We start from the raw sequence: 27,468 nt of genomic DNA, 5'->3' as shown, positions 1-27,468 counted from the left end.
CGGCAATATCAAAATTTATAACTTTATAATTGACTGATGACAGTCAAGGCTGATCTGGAACCCAACCTAGGCCCCCATATCTATGGCGTTTGCCGCTGGAATAAGGAGTGGCTGGAGATCACGCGGTCGTTAGCCTCAAATCGCCAGGCCTGGTCGGCATTTGTGAGAGATGCAGCATTGAGGATGAATGAAGCCAGCTCAACCCACCCCGGGTGAATTCTGTCAAATCAAGTCAAGTCAAGAAGTGAAGCACCTAACTCAAAAAGCAATGTTAAAATCTACAAATCAAATTATTTGTCTCAATTACATACAAACCATTAAATTATATGAGGGCCAGTCAGAGACAATATTTCATCAGATTATAATATTAAAATATTTTGAAAAGTTACCAACTTTATAGACACTAGAAAAGTAAATTACCTTGGTGGGCTTATTTTCCTTCCTTGAAGTTTTTTCTCTTTATAAGCTCTTCTTTCTCGTCGGGATTTGCGACCCTAAAAAAGAAGAGCATGTGAAATAAAATAAGACCTGAAATGGTTATGGCAATACAGAATGGGCACGGTACGGTGTCTTTAGACAAATCTGTGCCTCAAAGTTGCAATTAATTTCATGGTTGGATCATATCCTTCCATGCAAATTTCAGGCTGTACTTGATGGAACTCAAAGTTTGTTCAATCATGCAAACTAAACCGAGTTAGGTGAGTTGGGTATCTTGACCAAAATCTGAATAGAGGCAGGTGTAAGTCCATTCTTAGGCAAGCTTGCTGACAGCACTATACATGCTTTGGTTTTATTATATGCTCTCCAAAGAGACATCACAGCCTTGCCATGTTTCCAGATTACTAGATCCTATCTGACCAGGAGATAAAAAAATTTTCAGTGAATGAACATGGACAAGCCCCAAAATTTAAAGAGATATCTTTGTGCACGAAAAACGTATTTACAGTTGTCAGCATAGTCGCCCAACATCAAAATCGGTCTCCACTTAACCCTTTCGTTACCGTTTTTATTTTGAGATGCTCTGAGTTTCTTTCAATTATTTTAAATATAACAAAGAATTTAGTAAAATAACTTAGTTATCATTAAGCTAGTGTTAGGAACATAACTTGTGACTAATGTTTGGTGGAAAATTTCAATTCAAAACTTATGAAAATGAAACATTTGTAGTACAGATCCAGAGCCGGTTTCAGCCGGGTTGGTAACATACTCTTTCTCAGTTTTCAATTAATCTGAAATTAGAGTTGTCTCCCCACCTTTTTTTCTATTTCGGGATTTGAGGAAGTTAATGACTTTTTCTCACCACATATGTAATTATATTAATTTTTTGTGGTGGTGGTGGTGGTGGGGGGGGAGTGCATTAACTATGTTAGCTTATATTTAATTTGTTCTTTAGTTTGTTTCAGCCACCACAGCTAAGGCCAAGATGGAGCATTATCTAAAAGGAGAATCTTACTCTCAAAATGAGTTGTTCCAATTCTTCAATAAACTACTGCAATGATCAAACGGTTGGTGATGGAAACTAAGCTGGAGTTGTGAATTTTTATTATTGTCAGTAGCATTAAAAAGGATCACATATGAAAAATTCATGAGCTAACAAGGAAATCTCTATGTGGTCGTTTGACCTGCCAGAAATAGAAAACAAAATTTCCCTCACTACCCCTCTGCAAAATGGTACTAGCTCTGTCGGTTACGACGATGAGGGTCCCAATTGATCTGATCATCGGAGCAGCCTGCTCGTGAAATTAACAGGCAAGTGGCTGAGTACTCCACAGACACACGTACCCTCAACATAGTTCTGAGAGAGATTCAGTGTGAAACAGAATGTGACAAGGCTGGCCCTTTGAAATACAAGTACAACTCATTTCTACCAGCTGAGTGGAGTGGAACAACATGAAATAAAGTGTCTTGCTCAAGGACACAATGTATCATCAGGCATTGAACCTATGACCTTATAATCTTGAGTTGAATAAACTAACCACTAAGCCAAGCACCCTCTGTAAAATGGAATACCACAATAACCCCTCATCATCTAGCATAAAGCTGACCTTACCCTGCCCTTGGGGTTTGTAGTTTTGCCAGTTGCATGCCGACCTCACTAGTGCTGGTGGCACAAAAAGGCACCCAGTACATGCTGTAGAATGGTTGGTGCTAGGCAGTGCATCCAGCCATAGAAACCATGCCAAAGCAGACACTGGAGCATGATGGATCCACTGGATCCAGTTAAATTGTCTGATCCATGCCTGCACAAAACATGGATGTTAAATGATGATAATAGATAGTGTAAGTCTATGATACATTATGCTTGCAAGCAAAATAAAAAGAAAAAATCGAGGCAGGATGGTCACAACTAGAACGTCTGGATCAGGCCGATCTAGGGTTAAACAAAAACATATAAAATTTACTCACAGCAAACTGGGCCTTTTCTTCTTCTAACAATTTGGCTTGTCTTAGTGCTTCGAGTTCTTCTTTGTCTTTACGTAAATATCTTTAGAAACAATACAAAGAGAAGGTAGAACATTTTTGTAGAGGCAAGATGCTTTTAAAATATCTTTAGTACATTAATTAGTAACATGAAGACATCACTCAGTGGAGGTTTAAGCCCAGGTCAGTACCATGTAGAAAGTACCCAACACACTCTGTAAAGTGGATGGCATCAAGAAAGGCATTGAGCTGTAGAAACCAAGCCAAATCAGACTGACACTTGGTGCAGTTCTGGTCAAATTGTCCAATCCATGCCAGAATAGAAAACATGTTAAATGATAACGATGATGTGTTGATGAATATATTTAAATGTTGTAAGATATCCAGCATGATGGCCTATTATTAAATGTTTTACTCAAAGATAAATCCTAGCTTAATACACAGAGATGCTTCACATATTACGAACTTCTCAACTGTGAAGTAGAATGCTAGTTACTTCAACTGAAAAAGAAGTCTTGTTCGGATGCAGAACATAATAACTGTATCAAAATATGAACTTACAACCAACAGAAGTATGGTTGGAAGTTTTTAATAAGTATGCAGAAGTTTAAGCCTGTTGATGAGGTTATCATAGGACAGAATATGTCTGGAATTGTCTTTCATATATGGTTTTGAGACAGCACCACTATCTAGCACCTACCACAGCCTCAGGTCAACCAAATCCTTCTGAGTGAGATTGATAAACAAAACCTGAAATGCATCGTGTGTGTGTGTGTGTTTTACTGTCTCTTTGCCTTGACATTGTAAATGTTGTAACTGAGTGTTACCATCAAGCAAGCAATGCCCTTCATTTCCAATCTTCCATAAAAAGACATCTGATCATGGGGAAATATTACCTTACCTGGAAACAGGTACGTGTTGGTGAGAGGAAGAGCATCTGGCTATAGAAAATACACTTCAACAAATTTTATCCAATTTTATTCATGAAAGTGTGGAAAAATGGAGATGATGATTCATGTAATTTTTTCTCATTGCATAACGAGATCTTAATATGAATTTAATGCTCTTGCATGCTAAAAAGAGAAGTTGCTGGAAGAAAGTGCTTACCTGACATAATCATCATCATGCATACCATAGTGTTGTGCACATTGGTTTAGTATCTTTAGCTGGTCGGGTGTGAGGGCATCAACATCGAGAGTGACATCTAGTAAAACAATGAGAGAGAAAAACCATACAGAAAAGAACATTTGATAAAAAAAATATTAAGACACAAACTTAATGAAATATGGTATAAAGTATGATTAAAGGTGATGTAGCATTATCTGGGAAGATGTTCTATCTTTAACAATGTGATTTCAAAATTGTCTCACTAGGCCAAGATGTCAAGGTGGCAAGCTGGCAGAAACGTTAGCACGCCGGGCGAAATGCTTAGTGGTATTTCGTCTGTCTTTACGTTCTGAGTTCAAATTCCGCCAAGGTCGACTTTGCCTTTCGTCCTATCGGGGTCGATAAATTAAGTACCAGTTTCGCACTGGTGTCAATGTAATCGACTTAATCCCTTTGTCCTTGTTTGTCCCCTCTATGTTTAGCCCATTGTGGGCAGTAAAGAAATATATATAAGAGAGCTAGTGGAAAACAAAAAAATGTATCTCACCCAAGAGCCAGAACCTAACATTAGGTTTAACTATTTTGATCTTTCAACCAGCAATCCAGCATGATTCTATATTCTTTTATTCTTTTACTTGTTTCAATTATTTGACTGTGGCCATGCTGGAGCACTGCCATATTTTAAAGTAGTTGAACAGAAAAGTGTGAAATCTCTCCCATTTGAAAAGAAGTCACATACTGCTGGATTGCTTTCTATTTTCATACATCAATAGATGTTACAATCTTGTATATTTACTTCGTTCATAACTACTTTGACGGCAACACCAAGGTCCATGCTTCGTTGGGGTGGTCAGAATATTAGTAAAAGCAGTCTAGAGTTACCTCCCATACTTGCAAGAAAAATTAAAATTATGGCTTAAAATTTTAACTAAAGGCCAGCTATCTAAGGCGAGTGGATAAGAAAAATTAAAATATTAACAATCACTGATTAATTTTCTTTTTTTTAGTGCCTTTTCATTTCTAGTTAGTTTTAGAGATTCCATGCATTAAATATACTGAAGCTGGCACCTGTGCCGGTGGCAGGTAAAAAGCACTCACTACACTCATGGAGTGGTTGGAGTTAGGAAGGGCATCCAGCTGTAGAAACACAGCCAGATCAGACTGGAGCCTGGTGCAGCCTCCTGGCTTCCCAGACCCCGGTCGAACCATCCAACCCATGCTAGCATGGAAAACGGACGTTAAACGAACATGATGACTTATTTAGTTGTGAAATATGAAAACATTCTAACTTCTAGTGAAAGAACTATATGTACAAGAGAGAGAGAGAGAGAGAGCGACAAAGAGAGTGAGATAGGGAGAAACACAGGTGAGCGAAAGAGAGAGGGTGAAGGAGGACTTACCCAGATCAGCTGTTTCCACATCTGTATCACTGCTGTCATCCTCTTCCTCCTCTCGAACAATTGGTGCATTACTATCTTCATAGGTGAAACCAATAGCAGCTTTTTTATCAGCCAACCTAAAGAAATATAAATAAAAAATCATCACTGCATTACACTTAATACCAGAGTTATATAACCTGAGACAAAAACATATCGATATCTACTCATGCTATTTGATATCTTATTTCTTTACTACCCACAAGGGACTAAACACAGAGAGGACAAACAAGGACAGACAAACGGATTAAGTCGATTATATCGACTCCAGTGCATAACTGGTACTTATTTAATCGACCCCGAAAGGATGAAAGGTAAAGTCAACCTTGGCGAAATTTGAACTCCGAACGTAACGGCAGACGAAATACCTATTTCTTTACTACCTACAAGGGGCTACACACAGAGGGGACAAACAAGGACAGACAAACGGATTAAGTCGATTATATCGACCCCAGTGCGTAACTGGTACTTATTTAATCGACAAAGTCGACTTCGGCGAAATTTGAACTCAGAACGTAGCAGCAGACGAAATACTGCTAAGCATTTCGCCCGGCATGCTAACGTTTCTGCCAGCTCACCATACAGGCATAGAATATAATCTTTATTCCAAAATGTGTTTTAAGCCTTCTAATAGCCCATCTGCCTCAACAAAATCAAAATCCAGTGATGATGATATTATTTGAAATTCTACAAGACTTTGGTACAGAATAAAGACAACACGTGTCTTTTCCCTAAGCAAAACAACTCCTGGCTTCTCTGGTAGCACGTTCTTCGTCACAGTTGTTTACAGTTTAAGTAGTTTCACTTTACAGTACCGCGTAATAAGGGGAGATAAATGGGGAGAAATAAAAAAAAAACATCGCTTACGTAAAACTGACGCATTGATTTAAAATGAAAACACTCCTTGGTCGAAATAACAAAACTGGTTTGGCTGTACAATCACATAGACATGAAGGCAAATTATTTTGATAGGTAGTGGTGGTGGTAGTGGTTGGTTAGCACAAGTTTTAATAAAAGGCATTCTTCATTATGACCATGTCTTTTTGTCCTCTCAAGATTGTCATGTCTGTCCCTCCCAAGACTATATTCCTGAGTATTTTTTAAAAGACAGTAGGATATAATATGAGCTTCAATGACCATATAAAAGCATTTTCAATAGCTTTTATATGTTTCTGTTTGTTGTTGCTGCTAAGACCCCAGACCAGCCACGATGTAACGGACTATTGTCGCCATGGCCATCCTGTCTTTTCCATATGTTCAGAGAACTTAAGACGACATAACAGGATTACTTTTTTTTGTTTGTTTTTAAGATGGCAGTGTGATTTCAGGAAGATTTAGCTGCTATTTCTAGCAACATGTATAGGCTCTATCAGTTTTGTGAGATAACATGTGTAAACCTGCTCCCCTGAATTAATCACAATCAACTGGACATTCTCTCCATCCATCCCTTTGTACCCCTAACTGTGTCTTGTTCTCTTAGATATTAGTCAAAATACACCATCCAATCACTTCTTCCCAAAAGAGGCAACCCATTGGGTTTCCTGCCTTCCAAAGTTTTTCCCTTGTAAACCAAAACAGGCTTAACCACGTCAATCTCATCAGCTAAGGAGGGCCTGCACCATTTCTCCTCCTCCTCCTCCTCCTTATACATAAGCAGTCATCTGTCTCATCTGTGAATCATTGATTTTTACTTTAGCAACTTCAAAAGCATGTAGGATAAAAAATCAATTGAAGAGAGAGACACGAAGTTTAAAACAGGAAGACTCCTATTACAGCTTGTTTACCACCCACTATCCTTAAAATAATAATAATAATAATAATAATATTAGAAGTCTTATCATGTACATTGTTTTGTCTTGGTAAAAAAGATGGGCTACCGCAAATATTCTGCTCAATACCACAGATTTGCTTGTCAGTTGTTTGACCGTAACCAGTTGAGCATGTCCCTTAATGGCTGACGATATGTGCATCTCTGATCACGAGCAGAAGTAGTGGGGGAGCATCATAGCTGTGTGTTGAGAGGGATTCTTTGGGGTTTGAATAATTCACCTCTGGAAACATGGGTGGTTCTTTCAACATCCTTAAACAACCCTTATTCAGGGACCTTTTGAGCGGAATGGGCTACTCAACCTGAAGAAATTTCTAACTGGGCCCCACCTGCAAGGTCATGTGCTGTTTATCTTGATATGAGATCACCATGTCGCTTACATATGGTTGTGATGCATGTGTCTAGCGTACCCTTATCAGACGGGTAGTCACAATGGGTATACTGGGCTTCGTATATTTTACCCCAGTGTCACTTTGATGGCATGAACTGCTCTCTCACTCAATAATAATAATAATAATAATCCTTTCTATTATAGGCACAAGGTCTTAAATTTTGGGGGAGGGGGCCAGTTGATTACATTGACCCCAGTGCGTAACTTGTACTTTAATTTATCAACCCTGGCAGCATTTGTACTCAGAATGTGAAGACAGATGAAATACCTATTTCTTTACTACCCACAAGGGGCTAAACACAGAGAGGACAAACAAGGACAGACAAACGGATTAAGTCGATTACATCGACCCCAGTGCGCAACTGGTGCTAAATTTATGGACTCCGTAAGGATGAAAGGCAAAGTCGACCTCGGTAGAATTTGAACTCAGAATGTAATGGCAGACGAAATACGGCTACGCATTTCGCCCAGCATGCTAACGTTTCTGCCAGCTTGCCACCTTGGAATAATAATAATAATAATAGCTTCAACTTTTGACACAGGGTCAGCAATTTCAGGGGAGGGGTGAGTTGATTACATCAACCCCGAAAGGAGGATAGGATAAGTCGACCTCAATGGAATTTGAACTCAGAAAACACACACAGATAAGAAGCCACTAAGTATTTTGCCCAGTGAGTTAACAATTCTACTGTGTTAAATAATAACAACAATATCTTCAAATTTTGGCACAATGTCTGCAATTTTAGGATAGACGGGGTTGGAGAATCAGGGTTCAACAGAATCTGAGCCAAGAGCATAAAAACAGACGAAATTCAATTTTCTCTGGCATACTGACAATTCTGCCGGCTCAAAATAACATTAATAGTTGTTTCTAGTATAGAAGACCCAAGGCCAGAAATTTGGAGGATGAGGAAGGTGAATTACATCAGCACTCAATCCTTGACAAGTACTTGATTTTATTGACCCTGAAAGAATGAAAGGCAAAACTGATTCTGAAGGGATTTCAGCTCTGAACATAAGACTCGAAACAAGAACCACAAGGTAGTTTAACTGATGTTTGACAAGTCTGCCAGCTCACCACTTTAAAATCATTTCTAATGTAGGGGTATGACTAACTATTCCAAGGGGAGAGGATTAGCCAATACTATTACCAGTGCCATGTACAAAGTACCTGTACCAGTGCCATGTAAAAAACGTACTTGTATCAGTGCCACATGAAAAGCACCCAAGCCGGTGCCACGTAAAAAGCACCTGTGCTGATGTCACATAGAAAGTACCCAATACATTCTGTAGAGAAGTTAGCATTAGGAAGGGCATTCAGCTCTGGAAACCATACCAAAACATACAACTGGAGCAGGGTACAGCTCTCCAGCTGGCCAAACTGTTCAACCCAATCCAGCATGGAAAACAGATGTTATATGATGATGATATTGTCCTAATACTCAACTGGTACTTTTATTTACCCACAAGATATCATCATCATCGTCTAACGTCCGTTTTCCGTGCTAGCACGGGTTAGATGGTTCGACCTGGGTCTGGGAAGCCAGGAGGCTGCACCAGGCTCCAGTCTGATCTGGCAGTGTTTCTACGGCTGGATGCCCTTCCTAACGCCAACCACTCCGTGAGTGTAGTGGGTGCTTTTTACGTGCCACCAACACAGGTGCCAGAGGAGGCTGGTGGCGGCCTTGATCGGTTGGGGCTTTTTAAGTGCCACCAGCACAGAAGCTAGTCAAGGCGGCACTGGCATAGGATATAAAAAACATAAAAAATAAAAATAAAATAAAATTAAGACATAGAAAGAAAAACAGTGAAATCATATACCAACTTTCTTTTCTCGTCATCAGGAAACCTTCTGATGGGTCCAAACTGCTCATCAAGGTATATCTGATGCAAACATTGTTCTTCATTCACTAAAAGATAACACAAACAGATTATTAATATACAAGCTACTCGTTCGTGTCACCATCAACGTTGTCTTCAATCACTTCAAGTATAGGATCAATACATCACGTATTGATAATATATTGGCCTTCCTTTATTCAGTTATGCTCCACCACCACCACCACAGATCTTTGGTTCTGTGCCAACACAAGATACCATCATTGTTGATTAATGTTTGAATTACTTTTGATAATTAAATGTTGTCATATTGGCATGAGGCCACATGCCTTCATAAGACTGGATTATAGTTTATTAAATCAACCTCAATACATGCTTGGCACTCATCTTATTGGTCTGGAGGGATGAAGGGGAAAAGTTAATCCAGGATAGATTAAGACATACACTTCACATACACTTCACAACCACATGGTTTTGGATGTGTTCTCATTGCATGGCATCTTGGAGAAATTGCCTTCTAGTATAGCCTCAGGCTGGCCAATGTTTTGTAAGCTTTGGTAAAAGAAAACAGCACAGAATTCTGTTGTATGAGTGTAAATGTACACAAGCACATGAGTTCATATCAGCAGTGTTCAAACTATGAAGACCAGGGCCATAAGCACTTTATATAGAAATAAATAAGAGATGGTGTCAGGAAGTATATCCAGCTCATCTAACCCATGCCACCATAAAAAGCAGACGTAAAACTTTTCTTTCCTTTTTTTTTTTTAATGCATGATAAGCATTATTGAGTTTCTAGTCTATAGTGGAATGTGAAATTGAAATATAGGAGCAATAAATCTGGGGGCTTCATATGCATTTAAGAAGCAGTGATTTCTTTTATCTATTTTTTTTTTTTACTCGTTTCAGTCATTGGACTGCAGCCATGCTGGGGCACCTACTTGAAGGGTTTAGTTATACACATCAATCCTAGCATTTATTTTTAAGTCTAGCACTTAGTCCATCGGTATCTTTCGCCAAAGCACTAAGTTATGGGGATGTAAACAAACCAACACCAGTTGTAGAAAGAGCAAGCACAGATACAAGCATGTGTGTGCACGTACACACACACATACGTACACACAGTTTGTCTACCAAATTCATTCAGAAGGCATTGGTTGACCTAGGGCTATAGTGGAAGACACTTGCCCAAAATGCCAAGCAGTGGTACTGAGCCGAAAAACTAAGATGGTCACAAAGCTTCTTAACCACACAGCTATGCTTGTGTATATTTTAAAGGGCACGGTTCAATTTTATAATCCCAACATATTACTGTACATATTTTACCAGTGAGGGTAGAATAAAATCTTAAGCCAACATCGCAAGATTCCCAATAGGCATTTGCATAAAAGCAAAACCATTACATCACAAAATACCAAGTCTAGGCTTCTACTTTTCTACCAGTTGAATGATTACAAAAAAAGAGAGAGAGAGAGAGAGAGAGACATAAGAAGTAGACAAAATATGTGTAATTTTTTTTTTCTTCTGGATCAATAAAAAATGACCTATTCTACTTACAACCAGCACATTCATTTTCTACCAAAGTTCTGTATCTTTCATAAGAACATTTCCTTTCTTCTTCCTCTTCCTCTTTAGTCATTCTAAATAAAAGAAAATGAAATGTAAGAAAAGCAGTGTGTAGATAGATGTGCGGTATAAAGGAAGATCCGTTTTTTTTTTTCTCTTCCTCCAGACATGTTTGATTGGAAATATAACTGATCATGAGTTTGTGTGAGTGTGTGTTTTTGTTTTTTTACTTGTTTCAGTCATTTGACTGGCCATGCTGGAGCACCGCCTTTAATCGAGCAACTCGACCCCGGGACTTATTCTTTTGTAAGCCCAGTACTTATTCTATTGGTCTCTTTTGCCAAACCGCTAAGTAATGGGGACATAAACACACCAGCATTGGTTGTCAAGCAATGCTAGGGGGACAAACACAGACACACAAACGCACATATATATATATATACATATATATGACAGGCTTCTTTCAGTTTCCGTCTACCAAATCCACTCACAAGGCTTTGGTCGGCCCGAGGCTATAGTAGAAGACACTTGCCCAAGGTGCCATGCAGTGGGACTGAACCCGGAACCATGTGGTTGGTAGACAAGCTACTTACCACACAGCCACTCCTGCGTATGTTTATTTCATTTATTTTTCTCTTTAATTATCATTACTTGTTTTCCTCTTTTAATTATTATTATTATTATTATGGGTGGTGGTGCTTGTCTCCCCCTTGTAAACATAAGGACATAGGAAATGTGTCAAGGCCGACAGGAAGCGTTGATGCTTCCGAGGGCTAAATAGCAGTGGTGTGATCCCTTCATGGGACTGTCACATTAAGCCGACAGTATACAACTACTCTATTTACTTTTGTTATTTCCAGAAGTTTATTTTGCGACTTCTATTCAAAACCAATGTTTCAAAGTCACAGGATCTCTTAACAATCATTTAAGACTTACAACGACAGATGTTACACTGCCTATTTCTATTATAAACAATTGTCTCTAACATAGGACACAAAGCCAAAAAACTGAGGAGGAGAGGTTAGTCAATCCAATCAACTCCTGCTCTCTATTTTATCAAACCGAGACGGATGAAAGGCTAAGTGAATCTTGGTGGAATCTGAACTCAAAACAAAGGGTCAGAACAAACACAGCAAATTATTGTGTCCAATGCTTTAATGACTCTGCCAATCCATCATAGAGCAATTGATAGAATGGCACCATTGTATATTATCAGATCTATGAATTTTTCAAAATCTTTTTTTTTTTCCACCTGTTTCAGTCATTGGACAGGAGCTATGCTGGGGTACTGCCCCGAAGGGTTTTAAATGAACAAATCAAAGCCGGTATATTTATTTATTTTTTTAAAGTCTAGTACTTATTCTATTGGTATATTTTACAGAATTGCAAAGTTATAGCGATGTAAACAAACCAACACCAGTTGTCAGATGATGGGGACACCACACACGTGGCAGGTTTCCACACAGTTTCTTATTTCTTATCTCTTTATTGCTCACAAGGGGCTAAACATAGAGGGGACAAACAAAGGGATTAAGTCAATTACATAGACCCCAGTGCGTAACTGGTACTTAATTTATCAACCCCGAAAGGATGAAAGGCAAAGTCGACCTCGATGAAATTTGAACAGCACACAGTTTCTTATTTCTTATCTCTTTATTGCCCACAAGGGGCTAAACAAAGAGGGGACAAACAAGGAGAGACAAAGGGATTAAGTCGATTACATAGACCCCAGTGCGTAACTGGTACTTAATTTATCAACCCCGAAAAGATTTTGAACTCCACAAAGTTTCTGTCAACCGAAGTCATTCACAAGGCATTAGTCAGCAGAGTTATAGAAGACACTTGCCCTAGATGTTGCACAATGGGACTAATTCCAAAACCATGTGACTGAGAAGCAAGTCAACACACAGAAAAATGAGCAGGGAGATCCCAAGTGGGCTGATGTTCTGGAGAGGTTAGTGCAGGGTTGGTGGCAGGGAATAAGGGTTAGGAGTTTTTGAAAGTAGGAAGTACAAGATTCAGCCAGTTCTGAGGAATAGAGAAATTCATAGTAGTGAAAGAAAAAGGTAGCATGCCTGTGGACCAGATGCTAGATGGAAACTAGGATGCCATCATGCATAGCAGTATTTCAGAAACAGGAGCAGTGCTTGTTGAGTCATGTTAAGAACCTGCAATTTTTATGTAGTATCTCAGGAATAACAATAGTGTGGTGGTTCATGTGCCTTGATGACCCTAGGAACTCTGCATGTTCCTGTTAAGATCTCCCACACTGAATAGGCCAAAAGGATAGAGGCCAGATTAATACAGTCTGCCTCTTCCAAGAGGTAGAAATGGTTTTGCAGAAGGCTGATACACCTACCTAGGAAAAGGCAAAGTTACAAGTCAAGTTACAGAAGTATCAATGACAATTCAAAACCAACAAGAGTGGGAGAAGGCTAATTAGAAGAATATTTGGGGCTTCCAGAGATATTACAACCCAAAATTGAGATCAGTGGAGAGATGCCATGAATGGCCTTGGCTTCATAGGGAGCAAAAAAGCTTAAGTAACTTAATATGTGTCATATATGATTGGCAGTGTGTACTGGGTGTTTTAGAAGCAAGTCAGAAAATGCCAGAAAATTTAGAAAACCTGAATGGTGAGTTTAGAATCAACTGCTGTTGAGATTGTTGAAATGTTTTCGTCAGTGAATTAATTGTTTCATGGCTTTTGTCTATTCCTAAAATAACTGTGACTTTCTTAATTTGGCCTCAATCATCAGCAATCATGTGAACTCAATTCACGTAACTCAAATCAGTTAGAAATTAAGAGAGATTTTAGTAATTTTGTATCTCAAGAGGATCGATATGCCAGTAAAACACATGCACTGGTTCTATTTCACTTCTTTGTTTTTATTTGTAAGTTGCTTAACCAAGCAACTAATGAATCAGCTGCTTTGTCAAAGCCCTTTTGGTGCCATTCAAGACCTCATCAATGACATTTCCTCTCTACACCAAGTCTAGAATGAAACACAACCAGTATCACTGTGTGTTATATTATTGGGTATAAATAACTCTTCCCAGAAACAAGACCTGTTTCAACACACGAGTTCATATCAAGAATCTCGCAAACCAAATACAAAAAACGAAAAATTCAAAGCTTTTAGTAAACAACCGAGAAAGAGAAGGTGGAAGCAACCATTAGAGATTCTAGATATAAAACATCAGTTAACAAAGTGAAACTGAAATTTATTTTTTCTGCATAACATTGTTTATTTATGAAATAGGAAGTTCAGCCAAAATTTGAAGTCTGGTAAACAGCAATTGGTAACAAAATACAACTGAATGACACTTGATATCAGAGAATGATAACTTTAAAATTTGATTTTTGTGTAAAATGCATTTGATCTCTTTTTCTTTCTTTCTTTTTTCAACTTTACAAACTGATACGTAATAATTACAAAGGATAAATAATGTCTAATGCAGTACCCTTTAGCAGTCAGATTACTGTCGACTGCAATACTTATTCAATTTTTAGTTAATCTTACATTATCTATTAGCTTTGAGATTTTGATGATATAATTTTGACGTGCCAGTGGCACGTAAAAAGCACCCACTACACTCACGGAGTGGTTGGCATTAGGAAGGGCATCCAGCTTTAGAAACACTGCCAGATCAAACTGGAGCCTGGTGCAACCTCCTGGCTTCTCAGACCCTGGTCGGACTGTCCAACCCATGCTAGCATGGAAAACGGACGTTAAATGATGATGATGATGATAATTGCTTATTTTTAGAATAACATTGTCGAGTAAGTGTGAGAGGCCAGATCTGGCTAGTTTAAACACAAAACAGATTATGTGGCCTGCATATGGCTGGTTTAACAGTTTAGCATTTGAACCAGCCATATCCAGCCCAAATATTTTGCCTATTTTATGCTCAAATCAGCCGGATCTGGTCTCTCGCACCTGTCGTATGATGTCATTCTAAAAACAATTACATCCTTTAAATCCCAAAGCTACGAGATGATGCAAGACTAATTTAAAACAATGTGAATGAATAAGCATTACGTTTGAAAGAAAGGTCTGAATGCCAATGGGTTAAATACCAAAAGGATAATGGCTGGTGTGAAATATTTGTTTCACACCAAATATATATCATCATCATCGTTTAACGTCCGCTTTCCATGCTAGCATGGGTTGGACGATTTTGACTGAGGGCTGGCGAACCAGATGGCTGCACCAGGCTCCAATCTTGATCTGGCAGAGTTTCTACAGCTCAATGCCCTTCCTAATGCCAACCACTCCGCGAGTGTAGTGGGTGCTTTTTATGTGCCACTGGCATGGGGGCTAGTCAGGCGGTAACTGGCAATGACCTCAATATATATATATATATATATATATATATATATATATATATATATATATATATATATATATACACACACACACACATAAATATTTATATATATATATATATATATATGATCTTCCCATACAGTTTGTTTCACTTCTGGTGTCATACAATTATATGTTCATACATCATAAAGATTACCTATATATTTTAGATATAATTTTTTTTTTCTTCTCATTCCTTTACTTTCAATGTGAAATATTGGAGGTAACAATGAAGAAGCACTGAAAAGTCAATGCACCATTATTACACAAGGTATGTTATGGATTCTGGGACTTCATTGACCCAAATAGGCTTGCTGAGTATATCCAAGTGCACATTATCTATCTATATATATATATAAAACTGAGAATGTGTCTATCTGTCTGTATGTGTGCATCATTAAAACTCAAGAATTACCCAACTGATTTCATTCAAATTTTACATATACACTACTTAGGGTCCATGGGGAGACATGGGCCAAAAAGTTTTCAACTTCTTACCTAATGCGAGCCCAGAGCAATCTCTTAGACTGTTCTGGTATTACGTGTCAAAAGTGAAACAATAACTTCTCTATTGTAATGTGAGATAATAGTTTCACTATGTATATAATATTGTATATACATATACAACAGGCTTTTTTCAGTTTCTATCGATCAACTCCACACTTAAGACTTTAGTCAGCTTGAGGCTACAGAAGATACTTGCTCAAAGTGCCACACAGTGAGACTTGAGCCCAGAACGATGTGGTTGGGAAGCAAATTGCTTAACTACATAGCCATGTCTACTTCATATATTTTGGTTGTTGTCTCCAACTGAGTGTATGTAAAAGAAACGGAATGGAGAGTTGTCTTTGCCAACAGCTGATGTAAGGTAGAATCTCAAACCATACACAAGATGATCTCTAGTAAAAAGTCAAAATGAAAGCATCTTCTAGAAAGTTCTATATATATATGTTTTGTGCATAAATCTAATGGGCAGTAGTAGGTCTTTGATATTTGATGACTGCTTCTCACAAGTGAGACAAAATATTGTATAAAATGTCAATAAGCCTATCTACTTGTTTGTTATATGCAGTTAGTACTTGCAATTATTTTATTACCAAATACGGAGTTGCAGGCTAAACAATGCCCCATCTGCATATAGGCATTTGGGTGGGGTCAGTTCCCAAGAGATTTGATGTGCTACAAGTCCCAAGTGATAGACAGCATCTAGCATTAATTTTTTTTTTTTCATTTTTCTTTCTACTCGGATGACTCAACTGAAATAATTGAAAAAGTTCAGCTCTTAGCCTACAGCAGATTTGTTTGTAATAGAGACTTCATCGTTTTAATACTTTTCCATGTTTGCATGGGTCAGACAGAATTTGAGACAGATTTTCTATGGCTGCATACTCTTACTGTTGCCAACTCTTATCCATTTTCAAGCAAGGTAATATCTCCCCCATGGCCAGATATGTTTTCACAGAACATCAGAAATGAATAACATTCATCATCATCATCATCATTTAACATCCGTTTCCATGCTAGCATGGCTTGGACGGTTCAACCAGGGTCTGGGAAGCCAGGAGGCTGCACCAGGCTCCAATCTGATCTGGCAGTGTTTCTACAGCTGGATGCCCTTCCTAACGCCAACCACTCCATGAGTGTAGTGGGTGCTTTTTATGTGCCAGGCAAGGCTGGCAGCGGCCACGATTGGTTGGTGCTTTTTACGTGCCACCGGCACGGAAGCAAGTCAAGGTGGTGCTGGCATTGGCCACGTTCGGATGGTGCTTATTACGTGCCACCGGCATGGAAGCCAGTCGAGGTGGTGCTGGCATCGGCCACGTTCGGATGGTGCTTTTTACGTGCCACCGGCACGGAAGCCAGTCAAGGCGGTGCTGGCATCGGCCACATTCGGATGGTGCTTTTTACGTGCCACCGGCACAGAGGTTCATTTACAACAATTACATAATGTCAAGACAAGGAAACAAATATTTCTGCATTTCTGCACCTAGGCATGGAACGATTTTTACTTTGTAAGTTTCTCCCAGACACGACAAAAGTAAAGATATTTTGCTGCTGTTAAGTGATTTCTCTTTTCTTATCTTGGAAAGGATGCATCAGCTTTTAGACATATAGTGGTACTTCTCTGATGGAAAGGTTAAGAAGAACCTTGTAATTGCTTCCCCAAAGAAGCCCTCATGTCAAAATCATTAACCCGATGAACTTTAAAAAAAAATACCACACAACGCTGACAGAATGATTAATTACATGAAGAGGAAGCCATTAAAATTAAGGCTGTTTTCTTCACTCAGTTCTTCCAAGGTAGCTGCTCACTCACAGCTTCTATAATACATAGAAGCAAGATGGTTATTTCATGAGGAAGTAGCTGACTTGCTGAGTGATTAGATATGCTGTAATGAATTTGCAGTCTTTGCCGATATTTTCTAAGCATTGAATGCACTTCACAAGAATATGTAAATTAGAAAAAAAATTATTCTTGCACCTTAGCTCTTAAGGGAGGAAGCGGGAGACAAACATTGCAGAGAGCCAAAATATAAAGAGAGAACAAAGTTGAAATATTTGAACTGATTAAATCTTGCAAACTGAAGGATAATCTTGTTGAATTAATTCTGTTTAAGCTTGTCACTGGCTAATAAGAACATTGAAAAGTATTTTCCTTTACATAATTCATCTTCCTTGGATAAAATGAGGGATACATTTATATGAAATGTTTGGGAATCAAAAGTCGAGTTGGTGAAAACCAAAAATGACAAAGGACTAAAACTACAGCATTGATCAACTTGTTGAGGTTATGTCACCAACAGGAATACTTGATAATCAACATGCAAGTACTCAGAGCACTCCTTCCTTTTTCAACTTCATGAGTACAGAAAATATAGGTCATGGCTTCAAACACAAAGCAATAACTAAAGGTTGTTTTCCAACCATCCAATCTTGTCCTACAGACATCATATGACACCAACAGATACAAGTTTCCTATTACTATTAGAAGTAGTTTAAGGAGATGAGCCGGCAGAATCATTAGCAATTGGCCAAAATGCTTATTGACATTTTGTCCATCTTTACATTCTAGGTTCAAATGCCACAGGGGTTGGCTTTGCTTTCACCCTTTCGAGGTCGATAAAATAAGTACCAGTTGAGCATTGCGGTCAATTTAATTGACTTAGTCCCTTCCTTGAAATTGTTGGCCTTGTGCCAAAATTTGAAACCAATATCAGACGTAGTTTTCAGAAAATATTAGTATGTGAGTAGATTTGGCAGATGGAAACTGAAAGAAGCCTGTTATAGTGTATGTGTATGCCCTCATCTAGGCATCACATGATGATTGTAAATGAGCATCATTGTCATGAAAGCCAAGTTGTTCATTTCCAGTCTTCTGTGAAAAACATATCTGACAATGGGGGAAATATTACTTAGCTTGGAAACAGGTAAGTGTTGGTGACAGGAAAGGCATCTGGCCATAGAAAATCTGCTTCAACAAAATACATCTAACCCATGCAAGCAGGGAAAACTGGATGTTAAATGATGACACTGTAACCACTTTGTTTAAATGATTTGTTATAAATGATTCATATATTTATATTTCTTTATTGCCCACAAGGGGCTAAACATAGAGGGGACAAACAAGGACAGACAAAGGGATTAAGTCGATTACATCGACCCAGTGCATAACTGGTACTTAATTTATCGACCCCGAAAGGATGAAAGGTAAAGTCGACCTGGGTGGAATTCGAACTCAGAACGTAACAGCAGATGAAACATCGCTAAGCATTTCGACCATCACGCTAACATTTCTGCCAGCTCACCGCCTTGATTCATATATTTATATAACTGCTTTGTTATATATATGTGTATATATATATATATATATAATATATATATATATATATATATATATATATATATATATAGAGAGAGAGAGAGAGAGAGAGAGAGACTAGAAAATGATTAGAATTTTAGTTATTGTATTTTTAACCCAAACGAATGCACCTGGTGCACTACACCTACACCAATATTGCTAAAAAAAGCTTTGCATTTCACTTCTACACCTGTTTCATGCAGTTTGTGAGTGCAATCAAAATTTACACACGTGCAAGTTGCACATTATCATTTTCTAATGTTCTGCATACACACCCACTTTTATTTCACAATGATTTTAATACTCTGTGTGTGTTTGAGTGTGCGCATGTTTGTATGCGTGTATGTGTGTGCGTGTACACACACACACACATGCGTGTGATAAAATTTTTTAGAAGCTAATAGCATGTAATAACACTTTTAGTACCTTACAATGTGTCTGCAGATTGAAAAGGGTTGAAAATTGCAGTAACATAAAGATTTGACAGAAACTTGACTCCTATATCTAGCAGATCAAATGACTATGTAAAGGCCTGCCAAGTTGACTAATGTTTCTTTTGTTAATAGTTGTCTGATTAAACAATACACTCTAATGCCACCTTACTGCAAATGTACAGTCACTCAAGTGGAACATGTACTTCCACTGTGACATAGCTAACAGGTTTTGCGAACCTACAGCTTCTAGGTTTACACTGCAAATGTTATTTCACACATTCATATTATTATTACTATTCCAATCTGAGTTCTGTATTTATCCATGTAAAATAGGCAGCTTTTTTTTTTTCCCCCAGCTATTTATATATAAATATTAGGGGTGCGCATGACACACAAGAACCAAATGTTAATCTTTTTTGCAGTCTAGTGTGTTGCCGTATTCAGAATGGCATTGTTTCAGGGGCGTTACCAGCCCACTTATGCGTACCTTTTCCTTCTTTGGACACTAAAACTCTGCTTGCGAAGACCTGCTGAGGCAAGTGAAATAAAAAACCAAAATCAAATTTGATGCATGGCGTTCGTGCTAGCGGAGTGCAAAGAGCACCATACGAGTGTGATCATTGACAGAGCGGCTAACCGGCTTCCGTGCCAGTGACACTTAAAAGGCACCATTCAAGCGTGGTCGTTACCAGCGTCACACTACTGGCACTCGAGCCCCGTGCTAGTAGGGTATTAAGAGCACCATCTGAGCGTGATCGTTGCCAGAGCGGCTATCTGGCCTCCGTGCTGGTGGCATGTAAAAAACACCATTTGAGCGTGATCATTACCAGCATCACCTTACTGGCACTCGCGCCAGTGGCATGTGTAAAAGATTCGAGCGAGGTCGTTACCATTGCCGCCTGACTGGCACGTAAAAGCACCCACTACACTCTCGGAGTGGTTGGCATTAGGAAGGGCATCCAGCTGTAGAAACTCTGCCAGATCAAGATTGGAGCCTGGTGCAGCCATCTGGTTCGTCAGCCCTCAGTCATACGTCCAACCCATGCTAGCATGGAAAGCAGACGTTAAACGATGATGATGATGAGATGAATTTTGCTCTAAACTAAGCTTGAAGCTACAGTAGTGCAATGGACTACAAAGAAGGGAAAAAAAGGAGCCTACAAATTCTGAAGATGCCCATTGACAAAACGCTTACAGGGCTGAATATCAAAAGTCAGACAATGACTGTGATTTCTAGAGCACAGCAGCTCAAGTGAGGAAAGAAGCTACCAGAATAAAAAAGAACTTATGACTAACAGGAAACTCAACAGAAAAAATGATGTGCCTGAGAAGAGACGTACACGACATATTTAAAGGTCTTGACAGAGGGCACTAGACCAGAAAGTTTATCAGCTAGGTCAGCATAATAAAGAGTTAAAAATTACAATAATAATGTTACTTTTAAATGATGGTTATAAAATATTAAATATTCAGTACAACAGGCATATGTGTACCCTTTAAAACGACAGCCACCAACTTTAATATGGGATGCCAAAATTTAATATTTCTATTATTGAAAAATGCAAATAGTTTTGTAATCTGAGCATGAACATAAATACTTCTGTTCTTTAAAAATTTTAATTGGAAAATAAATGTTTCCATCATTAGAAACACTATTTTATTTAATGCGGAGATCAAATTAATAATCAATCAATAAGGATAACAGATGAATGCTGTCGTCTTCAAAATGTAAACATAAACTGAAAGAAACTGTAATTATGTTAATGAACTGTCAACAACTGTTGAAAGAATGAAAGTATTTAAATGGAAATATGAGTGTTTATATTCTTCACTACCAGCAATGGACCACCACAAGATCCAAGATCCAGTCTTTGTTGTAGTGTAGTGGCTTTTTGTGCTGCAATGACTGAGAGCCATCCAGCAGAGCATGAGTCCCAAGTGGGGCCCTCTCGTGTTTGATAGGCCAAAGAATCATGGACAAATAAGGAATGCTTTTTGCCATAAGTAAAAAAAAAAAAAAAAACAAGCTTACATAGGGTTAACATGTCTACTAAGGGGGGAAAAAATCCAAAAAAATCAATGACAATTCAAATCCAACAAGACCTTCCCTCAGGGACAAAGTGCAGCAAAATCTGAAAGGAAGCTACAAGGCTGAATCTCCTGACCACCAGGAGGCAGCCCAGAGTCAAGAACAGTGGAGGAAAGTTGTAACTGGCTTGTGCTCCATAAGGAGTAGAGGGCTTAGGTAAGTAACTACCAACAATGAAGACACTGTACATCCTATTGAAACAACTAAGCCCCTTCTATTATTGCACAGTTCAAACCTTCACATGAAAAATTACAACTGTGAAGTTTGCTCATCTTTTAATGATATATGAAACCATTTTCCATAGCTATGAAAATAAAGTTTGTCCAGAGACAAAACATACTTCTTTCAGCCAGTATGTACAAACAAGAGGAAAAACATATCATATCTTTATCTTTTACTTGTTTTAAGTTTTAGACTGTGGCCATGCTGGGCACTGCCCTTGAAGGGCTTAGTTGAACAAATCAATCCCAGTTCTTTTTTTTTATTGTAAAACCTGGTACTTATTCTATCATTCGCTTTTTGACAGACTACTAATTCATAGGGACAGAAATAAACCAACACTGATTGTCAGGCAGTGGTGGGGGACAAACACATACACAAAGGTATAAGCATATATATATATATATATATATATATATATATATAGGTGCAGGCGTGGCTGTGTGGTAAGAAACTTGCTTCCAAACCACGTGATTTCAGGTTCAGTTCCATTGCATGGCACCTTGGGTAAGTGTCTTCTACAATAGCCTCACGCTGACTAAAGCCTTGTGAGTGGATTTGGTAGACGGAAACTGAAAGAAGCCCATCGTGTTTATATATATATATATATATACACACACATATATATATGTATGTATATTTCTAAGTATGTGTCTTTGTCCTTTCACCATCACTTGACCAACTGATGTTGGTGTGTTATGTCCCCGTAACTTAGCAATTCTGCAAAAGCGACTGATAGAATAAGTACTAGGCTTACAAAGAATAAGTCCTGGGGTCGATTTCTTTGACTAAAACCATTTAACATGGTGCTCCAGCATGGCTGCAGTCAAATGACTGAAACATGCAAAAGAGTAATATATATATATTATATATATATATAAACACACACACACACACACACACATATACACACATACAATGGGTCCCTTTCAATTTCTGTTGGCCAGATCTGCTCACCAGGCTTTGGTTGGCCCAGGGCTTTAGTAGAAGACACTTGTCCAAGGTGCAACTTAGTAGGACTGAACCCAAAACCATATGGTTGGGAAGCAAGCTTCTTACCATATAGCCACAAAATAATAAGAATAAAAAATTGAGAAAAAAACAGAAAGAAGTCAAATAGACTATATATATATATATATATATATATATATTATATATATATATGTATTGATTGATTTACTTACGGTAGGGGAGGAGCTGACTTATACTCAGGGATGAAATCAAGATGAGCTCGAACATCAAAACGATCAATCATGTTGTCCGTCTGACCTTGCCATGGCATCCTAAAATGAAACAAACAATCTCTGGTAAGACAGTAAAGAAGACAGTCAACCTTTTCTGCCGCATCTGATAGTCAGAAAAGGCAATTAATTACATTTTTATTGTTATATCTGTTAAAGGTTTCGCAAATGATTTTTGAATAAGGCATCATGCCATTACTATAAAGCATAAAGTATCCTTTTGTGATTCAAAATAATGGTTAGAGGAAGATTTGACTGCCTTTTTTTTAAATTTTTTAGGGGAATGAGCAAATGGTATAGAATCTCTAGATAAAATAACAATGAAAAATGTATTGCATTAAAAAGTTAATTAGAAATAGATTAGAAAATGAGGAACAAACAATATCAAAGACTAAACAGTAAAATAATCAATTGGACCATCCATTCTACTTCTTTGAGATAGGACGAGATTAAAACACAGTAAACAACGTAGAGTCATCTTTAACTCTTTTAATACCATATTTTGGTTGAAATACGCAATCTTTGTTTCATCTAATTTCGAAAATATTGAGGAATTTTGTAAAATAGCTTTGTCGTTATTAAGCTGTTGTTTGAACATAAATTAACACAAAATTTTAATGGAAGGGTTTACTTTTGATCACTTTAAAACAAGGAATTTGTCTCACAGAATCGAGGGCAGTTTCATGCAGGTCGGTATCGAAGGGGTTAAGCAATTTATTTCATAGTAATAAAGTAAATGAAAATCAAAAATCATAAAACTTCAATCACACACAATATGTTATTTCAATCTTGACTTCTCTGGTTTGATGGTGAATACCAGTTAATTAAGCCTTTCATTACTGTATTTATTTTGAGATGCTCTGTGTTTCTTTCAATTATTTTAAATATAACAAAGAAATTTAGTAAATTAACTTTGTTATCATTAAGCTAGTGTTAGGAACATAAATTTTAACTAAGATTTGGTGGAAGATTTTAATTCAAAACTTATGAAAACAAGTCATTTATACAAAAGAGCCAGAGCCGGTTTCAGCTGGGTTGGTAACGAAAGGGTTAAAGGATATCAAGATAGACAGAGTGTTTTGAATCAGAAATGGGGGGGAAATTTGGCTATTATTTCTAGCAAGATGAGCAACCATAAAGGGGCTTCCAGGTAAAATAGTGTTAACGCTATTGAATCATGGTGTATTATTGGTGGAGGCAGTGGTGGGGGAGACTAAATACATTCCTTGCCTTCCTCTTTCTGATTTGCAGAACTGAATCTATCTTGATTCTCATGGTTACTATCTGTCTTTCACTACCTTTTCTGATTGAAACAACTGTGTCTGTCTATATTGATTTTCTTAAATCATCAGGAATTTTGCATCCAACTGAAGAAGTCCAGATAAAATCTGGATACGTATATGATTGGAATTTTATGATTTTCAATCTGTATCACTATAAAATAGATTAAATAAGATCCTACATTTTAATTATTATTATTGCCTTGAAGTAGCTATGTAAGATTGAGTCTTCTCCACTGTACAAAGGAAGAAGATAGACCAATCAAACTGGCACTTTTGGAAAGAACAATTCCAGGCCTCTGGTCAGATGATATTGTCTTAGAGGCATAATAAGAACAACTTCTGTGTACCTTGCTTGCCTGAATATGTATTCATACTGGATTTAGGTAAGAATTTAGGGGAAGGAGATTTAAAATTTTGGCACAAGGCCAGCAATTCCAGTAGGGTATAAGTCAATTACATCAAACCCTAGAATCTGACTGGTACTTTATTTTATTGACACCTCCCACCCACCCAAAGTATGAAAGGCACAGTTGACCTTGGTGGGATTTGAACTCAAAATGTAAAGAGTCAGAAGTAATGCAGCTAAGCATTCTGATGTGCTAATGGTGCAGCCAACTCCCCACATTAAGAAACAATAATAATAATAATCCTTTCTACTAGAGGTACAAGGCCTGAAATTTAGGGGACTGTCAATTACATCGACCTCAGTACACAACTGGTGCTTATTTTGTCGACCCTGGTGGAATTTGAACTCAGAACACAGCAACAGACGAAATACTGCTAAGCATTTCTCCCAATATGCTAATGATTCTGCCAGCTCACCACCTTAACAACAACAACAACAATAATAATAATGGGTTCGAATTTTGGCACAAGGCCAGCAAGTTCAGGATGTGGGGGTAAGTTGATTACATCAACCCCAGTGATCATGTAGTAGTAGTAGTAGTAGTAGTAGCTGCAGCAGCAGTAGTAGTAGTAGTAGTACATGAGCAGAGTTTGAATAATTCAACCCTGGAAACATAGGTGTTTCATTTATCATCCTTAAACAACTCTTATTCGACTGAGATTGGCTACCGGACCTGGAGAAAATTCTAACTGGGTTCCACCTACAAGGTCAAGTGCACTTTATCTTGATATATCACCATGTCATGCATGTGCCCCTTGTGTACTCTTATCAGATGGGTAATCTTGGTGGGTATATTGAGCTTTGTATATTTATGCCTCAGTGTCAGTTTGATGGCATACACAGCCCTTATGATAATTAATTCTTTTATTGGCCACAAAGGCTGACAAAAATTAATTATAACATAAAGGGACAAAACACAGGACGAAAGTTACAAAGGGTTTTGTCTGTTTCAAAAATCCGTGTGAAAAACAGTGTAACAACGAAAATATTTAACGATGAAAAACTCCCAATAGGGGGAGGCGCTTCGAAAGGTTCCTGGTGGAAAAACCCATAAAAGCCACGGTAGCCTAGTCAAAAGGCGAGTAGAGAGCCCCTTTCTCCTTTTGTAATGCCTTTTTCTTACAGGTGTATCCTCAGAATGGCTCCATTCATAATAATAATAATAATCCTATTATTAGCACAAGGCCAATATGAACGGTTAAGTTGACCATGGCAGAATTCAAACTCAGAACACAAAGACAGACAAAATGCCAATAAGCATTTTGTCTGATGCACTAACAAATAATAATAATAATAATAATAATAATAATAATAATAAACATGTATAAATGAGAAAAAAAATTTTTAATCTTGAAGGTAGAGGGTCATAATGATTTAAATATTTTCCTCTTTCTGTCATGTATAGAAGACTGACATGTTTCACTATTACTGTTCTGGCTTTGCTCTTGTTGAAATGATGATCAAAGAAACACAAAGTGAATAATTTCATACAATAACTGGCATAAAGATTAACTAATTCAAAGACACCATCAACATGAAAGCCATGTTAACATAATTAATGCCAACACTATTGAAATGATATTAAATATGTGATTAAGAAAGAAAATATAAACTGTGTTAGTCAATTACTAGTAATATTTTTGTCCTTCTGGCAAGTAAAGGAGACAACCCTGGGCATGTTTCAGTCTTATTCTGACTGCATTAGCAAAGCATAGATTTCAACACACTTGCTTATGTAATGATAGAGCAACCCCTAAGTAAATGCACAGGTGTCAGCTTTTGCTAGCATACAACAAAAAAAACTGTTTAAAGATAACTAGTGTAAAGATATTATCTGCATCAAAAACAATGGAAGAATCAGCGCCAGAGTATTTAATAAATGCATCATTAAAAAAGCTAACTGAAAAATCAATACGCAGTGAAGAAAAACTATATTAGTCAACGGCCAATATTATTTTCGTTTTTCCAGCAAGTAAGGGGAAGTGGTGTTATTTTAATAATTTCCTCTCTAAAACCCAGCTTCCATAAATTACTGCTATTCATGTTGTCTTTGAACTAACAGTGCTGTAATTAGCAACCAATGGCTAACCACAAACAGTTATCACTTGTTCTCACAGCAAATGTAAGAGTGTAAATAATATCATAGTCTTTACTTCTGCACTTCAAATTTACTACAAACTTGACTGACCAAGTAGACTATTTCTTTGCCTGCTCTTTTTTATTTTTGTTACTATTAACCGTCCATAGTGCAGAAATAAATATAAAACAATGCGTCGTCGCTAAAGACGAAGCTAATAGCTTGAAAGATTACAATCTTTAGTAATGTTTCATTTAAGGCATTTAGGAAGAAAATAGCAGATGGTAAAAAAATATAAACCTAAGCCATGTCTATGATGACAAAATATATTTGTGCTTTTTTGTATCTGGTAACATTTCAAAAATATTTTTTTTAAATAAGACAACTCGACAGAAACAATAGATTCTGAGGTGAAATTTATATATAATCTTCTTGAAATTAATAAAACAAGAGACATTGGTAAACTGGAAGGAACCAATTAAACTGACTGCAGTCAGTCATTTACAAAGACTAATCTTGTCAAAAGAATTCAATATCTAATAATGTAATCACTGTTTATAACATACAACACTAGGTTTAGAAATACATACAAATCAACTGATTCAAGTATTTATTTCTCTGATTTAGGTTCTAGCACTGTCTCTCTTCCATTACTTCCTCCTCAATCACCCTCTCATAATCACTGTTCTTCCCTACCTCCATTGCTCTTGCTCCTTTGACCCCCTAGGTTCTAGCACCATCTCTCTTCCATTACTTCCTCCTCTATCACCCTCTCCTCCTAATCAATGTTCTTCTCTACTCCCATCACCCTTGCTCCTTTGACCCCCTAACTTTGTCACCATTCTATCTTCTGTATCCATCCTGCCACCTTGCTCGTGTTGCCTTCAATGAAGGGAAACACT

The 27,468-nt window shown here is 37.6% G+C and overlaps 1 protein-coding gene across 5 annotated transcripts in view; it reads right to left on the bottom strand.

Annotated features, from left to right (window-relative positions):
* Positions 1-27,468, bottom strand: part of LOC115217008 (CLK4-associating serine/arginine rich protein) — a 116,085-nt gene that overhangs the window by 23,424 nt on the left and 65,193 nt on the right. For all 5 annotated transcript variants that reach the window (XM_036507121.1, XM_036507122.1, XM_029786532.2 and 2 more), the window contains exons 4-10: positions 22,744-22,842; positions 10,580-10,662; positions 9,009-9,093; positions 4,929-5,044; positions 3,529-3,625; positions 2,407-2,485; positions 421-494 (exon numbers count right to left, since the gene is read on the bottom strand). In XM_036507121.1, coding sequence (XP_036363014.1) covers positions 421-494; positions 2,407-2,485; positions 3,529-3,625; positions 4,929-5,044; positions 9,009-9,093; positions 10,580-10,662; positions 22,744-22,842 — 633 coding nt within the window. The remainder of the gene's footprint in view (positions 1-420; positions 495-2,406; positions 2,486-3,528; positions 3,626-4,928; positions 5,045-9,008; positions 9,094-10,579; positions 10,663-22,743; positions 22,843-27,468) is intronic.

The sequence above is a fragment of the Octopus sinensis genome, linkage group LG11 (genome assembly GCF_006345805.1).
Source record: "Octopus sinensis linkage group LG11, ASM634580v1, whole genome shotgun sequence".
In the NCBI taxonomy this organism is placed as follows: Eukaryota; Metazoa; Mollusca; class Cephalopoda; order Octopoda; family Octopodidae; genus Octopus; species Octopus sinensis.
Note: the sequence above shows the minus strand (reverse complement) of the source record. Positions and strands in the feature narration are given on the sequence as shown.